We start from the raw sequence: 10,511 nt of genomic DNA on the forward strand, positions 1-10,511 counted from the left end.
CAGGATGCAGGAGATGCAGAGGACAAAACTGATGCCAAAAGCTGGCTGCCGCAGTCGGCAAGTCCAGTTCTGGGGCTCACCAATGAAGAACAATGAGCTGGAGAAGCAGCAGAGCAAGGAGAAGAGGAGGAGGTAGGAGAGCTCCCGGTTTGTGGCTTTGACGATGGGCGTGTTGCGAAATTTGGTGAAGACTCCCAGGACAAAAGAAGTCAGGAAAATTCCCAGCACAGCGAAGAGAGTCAGAGCGATCCCAAAGGGCTCAGTCCAGGACAGAAACTCTATCTGTTTGGGGATGCAGGATGTGTGGTTTTCATTGGACCAGTAATCCTCAGGGCACTTGTCACAGGCACTTGCATCTGAAAAAGAAGTGACAGAGAGAAGGAAGGTTTGTCAGAATGAGAGACTGAAATGTGGGATGACATATATGGCAGCTACACACCATCCTTCACATTAAATACATGAGATATTCCCTTCAGGTGCCCGCAGGTGCCCAGAATCATATGTTGGTGTCCTGGTTTGAACTAAACAGAACCTATTCTGTTCAGTGGTTTTACTTTTCAGATCAGTCTCTTCTAAGAGGCTGCGCTTTCTGAAGTTAGCGGCAAGGTTTTGCAGACAGTGTCTGCTGCTACAAGTGATAATGCCTGATGTTTATAGTTACTGCCTGGGATTGGGATGCAGATAGGCCCTCGCTTGTATTTGCCCCAGTAGTAATCAAGGTCACTACTAAATCTTGTGTAACATGTTGGGGATGCTGGGAAGTAAACAGGTCACAAGGAAGTAATATGTCACACCTCCGGGGAAGAGTGGACAGGACAGGTGGCCGAAACCTGACCAACAAAGTATTCTGTTCCATTCCATTCCATTCCATTCCATTCCATTCCATTCCATTCCATGTATGTCTTATTAAGTGTAAAGCTGAGGGATCACAAGGGTTAAGCCCTCTTCTTCAGCGGCTGGTGCATGAGGAGGTCTCCCTCTCTTCTTCTGCCATCAGTTCGTGAGTTCCTGAATCCAGTTCCCAAATCCAGCTCCTAATTCACCTGCTGCTGAATACAGCCTGGGACTTCCCTTGTGCCTGCCTGCTCTGCAGCATCAGTGGTGATTGCCATGGGTGGGGGGGGTGTTTGGGTTCAATACTGGTTTTGTATATATTCGTATATATTTCATTGTTTTCTTCTTAGTACCTCTATGGTTTCATTAAAGCTGTTTTAATTTTCTTTTCCAATCCATAATCCTCTCTGCCTTATTCCGTTTCCCTTCTCCTTTAGGGAGAGAAACGGGTTTTTAGAAAACAGCTATCATCTGTGTAATGCCAGCCTAGCCCTAACCTTTGACACTTGGTGTCTCAGAGTGTTTTACACTGAAAGAACCAGCCTCCCACAGGCTATATAGCAAAATAACAAAGCATGCTTAGTTCTAGCTTAAAAAATGTCTTTCCAAAAACTTTCCGAATTTTGATTGCTATCTGCTGTTACAACAGGCTCTGTCCCTCTCTCTTGTTCCTTCATTTTTATCATCTACATCTGTCTGTCTTCATACCTCTCATGCTTTTATCATCATTTGAAACATCCTGCCTGTCTCTATTACAGAGAAAATTAAAAACGTGCTTGCCTCCTTAAGTGCTTTGACAGCCTATTTCATATTCCACAGAGGGGAGTCTTAGAAGAGTTTAAATTGCTCTTCCCTGAAGGCAGGAGTGCCCTTGACTCCCAGCACATTCCCATTTCACGTTGGAACATTAGGGGAAAGGTACATCTTAACAATACCACTCTCCCCACACTCAGCAAAGCATCCTGCTGATACTTGCAAAGGGAGAATTGATGCCTCCATCTCTTTCGTCTACACAAAACCAGTTGTGCCTACTGGGATGGCAACATGTGTCTCCAGTGGCTGCCACGACCAAAAGGCAAGGACCTGCTGCTTCCGCTCTTCTTCTTTGACACAAATGGGTCTTGTGCTCCAGCAGGGAGGGTCATGACTCCCTTGAAGACTGTGGAAGGGAGCTGAGAGCAGTGAGTTGGAAGTCACAACCTACCTCGGCCTTTGGGACCCCAGCGGGATAGCAATGGGCTGCAATGAATTCGGGGAACAAACGTTCAGAAAACAACTTTAGCAGCAACCTCCCTCTGAGCTTTGCACCCAGGCACAGACAGACTCAGAGCATAGCTTCGAGAGATGAGCTTAATGCTAATGAGACAGTCATGAATGCCCAGTTAATGAGGTCAGAGGATTTCAAGCTCTGTTATTCTGGAGGGGTGGTTGGAGGGAGCAGCCATGACCTGATACATGACACTGCTTTCCTAATGACTGGTTGTCTCACCTGAGCTGTTCATGTGAAAAACTTGCACTCAATGCAAGAGCTCAGTCAGAAGCTTCTGTCACCACATGTCATTTAATTTACATCCCTTCAACCAATCATATTTCTTTTTCTTGTACCTTTTACCTGGAGGCCTATTGCAAACTGCAGGTAAGACAGAGCTAACTTGAAACGTTAGGGAGCTCAACGTATTTCTTTTTCTGGAGGCCTATTGCAAACTGCAGGTAAGGCAGAGCTAACTTGAAACGTTAGGGAGCTCAACTGCCTCTACTAGAGGCAGGGACAGCTATTTAGCACTGAGCCTTAAAGATGCGCTTTCACTGTTGTCCTGAGCTGAATTACAGACCGTGCTGCCACTGAAGGGAGCAAACCAGATGTCCCTTCCTCCTCCAAGGCTGTTCATTCCTGCCCCGTCTTTGTGTCAGCACTAGAGGTCATGCAGCTTCTCGTTCTTGCTGGAAAGTCAACCTGCCAAGAGCTTGTTTTCAGGAGGACCAGAGATCTGATCCAACTCGCTCTGTGGTCACATGTGTCCTAGCACTGCTCCCAGACAAAGGGTGGGAGCAAACAGCTGGGAGAGGATGCGACAGATTGTCTCTTTTGGTAGTATCACTGTTTGAGCTAGATGAGACTGGTTGCAAAACCACTCTCAAAGCCTATAAAACTGGCAAGCACAGGACATAAAGAGCATTACTGTCAGCTGAAATAGCAACAGGAAACTGTGGAGTCAGAAAGCAGTCATCCCCTCAGCACCACAAATTTCACCAGCATACCAGTGCCAGCTCACAAAATCCTGCTAAAAACACCAAAAAGCCCCTTTTACACATGACCAGAATTTCTTCTATTTAACCTGAAAACCCTACTCCCAGGTATACTCTAATACTACATAGTCATGCTAAAAATGTGTAATTCCTGTCTAATAGGGTGCAAATTAGACTATCTCAAAGGAGAACAAATGTTCAGACTTGCATGCAGCTGACTGAAATTTTCATCTCAGGCAATGTCTGCAGCGTGTGTTGGGCCCAGTGTTGCCGAGGAGGGTGTGAGGAGACCCTGAGCTCCCTGCGGTGTGGAGGGGACTGCTGTTCTGAAAGGATTTACTTGCCTTCATCACCCTGGGGATGCCCAGCACTGAAGGAGCACTAATGGTGTTGGAAATTCAGAATTCCCCAGCCATCTCTAAAGCTGAGGTTATCTTTTCTTTCCACTGCAGGACTTAAGCAGCTCAATCCAAACTCCCATTGAAACCAAGAAAAAAGATGTCCATGGGTGTTTGATAGGACCTAGGGATTGTGGTCTCTTGCAGTGCCAGTGCTCAACAAAAGCTGTGGTTGGTGACTCCGTAAGGGGAAATATCTCTCTCTGCTTGTGAAGTCAGGTATGGAATGGACATTATTTCATTGTAAAGCATTAAATAAAACCCTGACATGAGGAAAAGTGGACAGATAACTAGAGAATTTTGGATTATGATAAGGAGTGTCTCCTTCCTCCAGGCTTTTAGAGGAACAAAAGCTATTGCTACAGTGCAATGGAGTTTGCTTGTGGTTGCCTGAGAAGCTCCTGATATATTCAAGACCTTTTTCAAGTTCTCTGCCCTAGTTTTCCGAACTCAGAGCAGAAGGGACAAGCAGGCTTAGCAGAAGACAGGACCTGAGAACCACAGGACTCGGATCCCATAACCTTCTCAGAAGATGACCCTCCAGACTTTCTGTAAAGCCCCCCTGGCAACGCAGCCTCCAGCTCAGTGCTGAAGGGAAGCGATTCCAGCACAATGGGCAGGTGGTGCCCTGGGGGCTCACATGGTCCTCTGCAAACCCCAAAGAAGATGTGTGGGCATTACCTGTTTCATCACTGTACTCCCCGTCGGGGCAGTCCACGCACTCGAAGCAGCATGTGGGCTCTCCCTCAATAATGCCTTTCCTCGTGCCGGGGAGGCAGTCTCTGCTGCAGTTAGAGAAAGGAACCTGCAAGAAAAGAGTCCAAGGAAGGTTAATGGTGGCAGTGCCTCACACACAGCCTTTCTATACCAGGACCTTGGGCTTCTTGTGTTATTGCTTGACCAGCATGCTGGATGGAGAGCCTCAGAAGCTCAGCTCTTCGCTCCACAGAACAGATGCATTTTTCACAATAGTCCTCCCCCAACCCACTGCAGTGGTATTTGTTTAAAAGAACACATCAAGGGATGGTAGGGAAGATCAGCAGATCTTTATAATCTCTACTGTGTTCTGGGTACTGTGAACTGGTACGTCACCCATGATATACGTACCAGAAAACAGTCATTAGATGGTTAAAAGAAAAGACAATCTCTACTGGCAGGAATTTGAGCCAGCCTTGGAGATGATATGCTCTGACCGCTGATATATCACATAGTGACTGCTAATGAATTCCTCCTGCTCCCCTGAAGACCCTCTCGAATCCAGAAACAAAAAAAGGTAAATTATCAGGGGAGTGTAAGAGGAGTTTTCATACAAAAGGCCCCGTTTTCAGAACACTGAGCATCCAAAGATGCAAATCCAAAGATGCAAATCAGCAGCTATATGCAGATCCAAAGGCTTCCAGAGTTCTGCTGCTGCAAATGATGAGCTGTGTCACTTGCTGGCCGTGCATGTATGCCATATGGGAGCCCACCTGGGAATTGTCAAGTGGTTGCATGGGTATGCTCACTGCATGCCTATTGCACGGTGACAACAAGGAGTTCAGCCATAATCAGTGGAAACCTGGGCTTTCTTTATTCACAAGCACAACCTGAGGTGGAGCTCACCTTTACTCAACTAAACTGAGGAAAGAGAGCTGATGCAGAATATGGCTTTCCCAGCTCAGGTGAGTTAAACCAACGATTTTCACTGTGAGCAAAGTACTGTGGTCTGTACATCCTTAAGAGCTGTTCTGGTTGAAAGCCTCCATTCACCTCTTTGGAAGTTTGCTGCTAATTTGCCCCAGTGCCTCTAACCTGCTGATCTCCAGGAACCTCCTGTGTGGATGCACTTAGGCAGCAAACCCGGGGTATGGTTTGGAAATTGCCTGCATGCAGGCACTGAGCTCAGCCAGAGAGCAAGCAAGCCGTTGGTACTGGCAACTCCTATGTGGAGGTGCACATTTGGTGGCTCAGGTATTCACCTGCAGCTGAGAACAGTTGCCATTGCCTTTCACTCTGAAGTACAGTTGCAGCACAGTTTGGGAAGACTGTTTCTAAGTTGTTAATTGTGATTGCTTAATTCATTGGACAGACACATATCCAGGGCAAATCCCTGCAGCTCCCCACTTGAAGCGCTCTTCACTATTAACATGTATTGCTTGGGACATTCTTTTAATAGGCGAGGGCATCCAGCAAGAGGACTTCATCAGTCTGGACTGTCTTTCTCCAGGCTGCCACTGATGATTTTGAACAGGGCTGAACGAAAGGCCCGACTGAAGTCATGGACTGCTGCCCCGTTATCTACTAAGCTGATCGAGTTTCCAAGGAGGAAAATTAAATTGGTTTGGTGTGACTACATCTTGACAAATTCATGTTAGCTTTTTCTTATCAGTTTATTATCCTCTAAGTGTTTGTAAATTGTTTAATAACATTTTTTATCAAGTATTTTATGTTACTGAAGCTCAGCTCAGTTGTGTGTAATTCTCTCGGCTCTCCTATATCTGCTTTTAAAAACAAGTATTACGATTACCCTCCTCTAATCCTTTGAGACATCACCCATCCTCCACATTTTTCAAAGATGAATTGCTAGTACTTCTGAGATTGCTTTGGCTGCCTTCTTAGGTATTCTGTGGGGAATTTCATCAAGGTCTCCCAGAACGAGTCTACCTTACCTAGTCTTTAACTTTGCCCCTTGCAAGCCTGGCCAATGCTGAAGTTCCTGTGTTAAAATTAACTACCTTTAATAATTTTTTTTGAGGATGACAGAGGCAAGAAGACTTCAGTGAGTGAAGTACTGGCCTACTTGCTTTGAAAAGAGCCTTTTTATGTGAAAGCAATTCAAAATCTATGAACTGAGAAAAAAGGCTGCAGCAGACATAGAGATTGCAAACCCCACCACTGGCACACAATATACATGCTCTGGCATGACACTCAGTAACATCCACTTGCATTTTTTTAACAGTTTAGGACAGAAAATGGAGATAAATATTGCACGGCACTATCCATCAGTTTAAGTAAAAAAACCCGATTAAATCCTAGCTGTTGGAAAAAATACCAGTTGCATTTGCAAGGATCAGAAGGAGGGGTTAGAGTATCAGCGGTTTTTTTAATTCCACTTGTAGTTTGTGCTCAGAGACTCTAGCTGGGCTTAGAAAAGCCCAAGCTCAGTATTTCTGTAGTAATGTGCTCTGCCTGACCCATGCCTCCTTCTGAGAGCTCTGGATTTAAACTGTAAATGAAGCTGGCATCTCTGGAACAAAGGCAAGGCTTAACTGATGGTGTAAATATATGAGGTAAGTGTAGCTCCTGCAGAAGCAGTTACCTGATCTGTCAGCCAACGTGAATAATCACCTGGAAGTGAATTGCCTTGTTCATTAATCAGGTGCTGATTTAACACATCTAAACATTGCAGCAGGGCCTGGCAGTGAGATTTCTAAGCTAATGCTCCCTGTGTCACCTCCCAGGCCACAAGCCAGATGCCTGCTCTGTACCCCCTCCAGGAGCCCTCTGGGGTTTCTGTCCAGGCGTTGTCATCACACAGGGGAGACACAGCTCTGGCTGCTGGTGACAATGGAGTTATGCTGAAAAGATCTAACATATGCAAGAACGTGGAGAAGGACTCAGGCCTATCTAAAGTCAATGGCTACATCACGTACTTTTAAGACTACACAAGCACCTTCTAGTAGATTAAAAACAAGGCAGCAGATATCAGCATCTCCCACTATTTGAACATTGTGTCCAAGTTAACCTGTGCAGGTTGGCAGGGCTTCTTCTGTTTGGTTTGCAAGGCCAGGGTCAGGAACTTGGAGGGTAAAGCCAGCAGAAAGAGTCGTGAGTTTAACTAGGAGCAGGAAAAGACGCTTCTTGATACAGAGGTACTGGGAGCGGAAGAAGTGGTTGTTTTCAGCAATGAAACTACTCAGCTCAGGAAAACTTGACCTAGTCAACAACCAGTAACGAATTCATGTAGTAATGTACCAGTAAACAACCTTGTGCAATGAATTTCTCATCCTTGTGGAAAAAGCACTGCAAACTTCCAAGTTATCTACTTGGGCATTTATTTAACCTGCTAACACTTACACTCATTAAATGTATAATAGAGGAGAAGCAGCTGCCTGTTATTTCCAGAAGCATGTAATAAGGCTGTGAAAGACTATGGCAGAGATGTGTACAGCAAGATGAGAGGATCTTTTAATGAGACATGGAGCAGTAATATGAAGGGTGCAGGGTTAGTTCAAATTGCAGCTTGCAGAAACTTGGGAAATGTTGCTGTGGGGATTCAAGCACTTACCTCCTTAGAGAATCCACTCCACAGGATCTTGTTTTCATTGATAAAGAGCCTCTCCCCTTTCTTGGCATAAACATTGTAGTGCCCAACCTCTTCAAAGACGACTGAACCATCCTCCGGAGAAAGATGCCAATTGATTATTGAGTAATTCCCTACGAGGTCTCCAAACTCATCAAAGTCCACTTGCTCCCCCATATTATTAGTGAAATTTAAGTGTCGCAGGTGCTTGAGAACCTAGAAAGAGATAGAGAGACACTGTGAATGCTCGCATGTCACATGCTAACCACAGCACACATCTGCTAGGGGGACAGAACTGGAAATAATCTCTGTACTACAGCCCTTAATCTCTTAAGAATCAATCAATCACAGAAGTAGCAGAGTTCCTCTCCTAAACATTGCGCACACACAGAGACCCTCTACAAGCCCCTTAGACAGCACAAGGTATCATGGCCATCAGAGCGGTCAGCACCCACCTGTAACATTTACTGGTTGCTACCCCATCAGCCATTTAGCATTCCTCTTCAGTGCCTTTAAGCCACTCCTGCAAGCCCATAGCTCTTTGTCAGGGGCAGAGAAGTGGCAGCAGCCACTGAAGTGTTTCAGTCTCCCACACATCCCTCTCACCCTGCTCTTGCAACCACTCTGCATAAATACTCTCAGTTGGCATCGCTCAGCTCTGAATGATCAATCACTCAGAAATGGCAATGCTCGAGAAACAATTCAAACTTGACTTTTGATTGAAAAACCTTAAGCTCAGTGCACTTCAGTGAAAAACAGCAAATCAAGCTTGCTCGCCACATGGCAGGCCTGGAGATTTCATACCACTTTTTTTTTGGCTCTTATCTCTGGTTGTGTAGTTTCAAGTAATCACATTCTCTCTGTTGACTCCTGTAATTTTCACCTCATGCCTTAAACTGTGATATGCTGTGGACAAGAGCTGTTAATTCCAGGGACAACTGCAGTTGCAAAATTCATGATCTAGATAGCCTGGCAGGTAAATGAAAGAAACTGGAGCATGAAAGAAGAATACAAGAAAATGGCCCAAGCAGCCAGGGATCAGGTTAGGAAAGCTAAAACCCAGATAGAATTAAATCTAGCCAGGGACATCAAGGGTAACAAGAAAAACTTTTATAGGCATATCAGTGATAAAAGGAAGGATAGGGAAGATGTGGACCCTCTCTGGAAGGGAACAGGAGAGGTGGTCATGAAGGATATGGAAAAGGTGGAGGTTCTCAATGACTTCTTTGCCTCAGTCTTCACTGGCAAGGGCTCTAGCTGCATTGTCCAAGTTGTAGAAGCCAAAGGCGGGGATTGGGAAAAGGAAAATCTGTCCACTCTAAGTGAAGATCAGGTCTGAGACCATTTAAAGCACCTGAAGGTGTACAATTCCATGGGACCTGATGAAGTCCTGAGGGAATTGGCAAATGAAGTTGCTAGCCTGCTTTCCATCATATTTGAGAAGTCATGGCAGTCTGGTAAAGTACTCACTGACTGGAAAAGGGGAAACATCACCCCAATTTTCAAAAAGTAAGAAAAGGGAGACCCAGACTACTACAGACCAGTCAGTCTCACCTCTGTGCCTGGCAAGATCATGGAGTAGATCCTTCTGAAGGCTCTGCTATGGCACATGGAAAATGTGGAGGTGATTGGTGGCAACGAATATGTCTTTACCAAGGGAAAATCATGCCTGACAAATCTGGTGGCCTTCTATGATGGGGTTACAGTGTTGGTGCATAAGAGCAGGAAAATTGATGTCATCTACCTGGACTTGTGCAAGACCTTTGACACTGTCCCACACAACATCCTGGTCTCCAAGTTGGAAAGACATGGCTTTGATGGATGGACCATTTGGTGGATAAGGAACTGGATGGAAGATCGCACTCAAAGAGTTGCAGTCAATAGCTCAATGTCCAAGTGGAGAACAGTAATAAGTGGTGTCCCGCAGGGATCAGTACTGTGAGCGGTACTATTTAACATCTTTGTTTGCTACATGGACAGTGGCATCGAGTTGCACCCTCAGTAAGTTTGCCAACGACACAAAGTTCTATGGTGCTGGAGGGAGAGGATGCCATCCAGAGGGACCTTGACAGGCTTGAGAGGTGGGCCCAGGCCAACCTCATGAAGTTTAACAAGGCCAAGTGTAAGGTCCTACTTGGGTAGAGGCAATCCAAAGCACAGATACAGGCTGGGCAATGAGTGGATTGAGAGCAGGAAAGAAGGATTTGGGCGTGTTGGTGCATGCTAAGATCAACATGAGTCAACAGTGTGCGTTTGCGGCCCAGAAAGCCAACTGTATCCTGGGCTGCATCAAGAGATGTGACCAGCAGGTCAAGCGAGGTGATTCTGTCCCTCTGCTCTGCCCTTGTGAGACCCTGCCTTGAATACTGCATCCAGCTCTGGAACCCCCAACATCAGAAAGACATGGAGCTGTTGGAGTGAGTCCAAGGAGGGTTACCAAGATGGTCAGAGGGCAGGAACACCTCTCCTGTGAGAACAGGCTGAGAGAGTTGGGCTTGTTCAGCCTGGAAAAAAGAAGACTCTAGGGAGATTTTATAGTGGCCTTCCAGTACCTGAAGGGGGCCTATAAGAAGGCTTGGGAGGGACTTTTTACAAGAGCCTGTAGTGATAGGACAAGGTGTAATGAGTGGAAGCAGCAAGAGAGTAGGTTTAGACTAGATATAAGGAAGAATTTCTTTACCCTGAAGGTGGTGAGGCACTGGAACAGGTTGCCCAGGGAGGCTGTGGATACTCCATCCCTGGAATTGTTT

General features: G+C 45.8%; 1 protein-coding gene across 1 annotated transcript in view; it reads right to left on the reverse strand.

Annotated features, from left to right (window-relative positions):
• Window positions 1–10,511, reverse strand: part of CASR (calcium-sensing receptor) — a 44,789-nt gene that overhangs the window by 1,105 nt on the left and 33,173 nt on the right. Inside the window, exons 4-6 of the mRNA XM_009872898.1 lie at window positions 7,747–7,977; window positions 4,161–4,284; window positions 1–356 (exon numbers count right to left, since the gene is read on the reverse strand). The exon at window positions 1–356 is cut by the window's left edge and continues 750 nt beyond it. Of these exons, the coding sequence (XP_009871200.1) occupies window positions 1–356; window positions 4,161–4,284; window positions 7,747–7,977 (711 nt within the window). The remainder of the gene's footprint in view (window positions 357–4,160; window positions 4,285–7,746; window positions 7,978–10,511) is intronic.

The sequence above is a fragment of the Apaloderma vittatum genome, unplaced genomic scaffold (assembly GCF_000703405.1).
Source record: "Apaloderma vittatum isolate BGI_N311 unplaced genomic scaffold, ASM70340v1 scaffold167, whole genome shotgun sequence".
NCBI lineage: Eukaryota > Metazoa > Chordata > Aves > Trogoniformes > Trogonidae > Apaloderma > Apaloderma vittatum.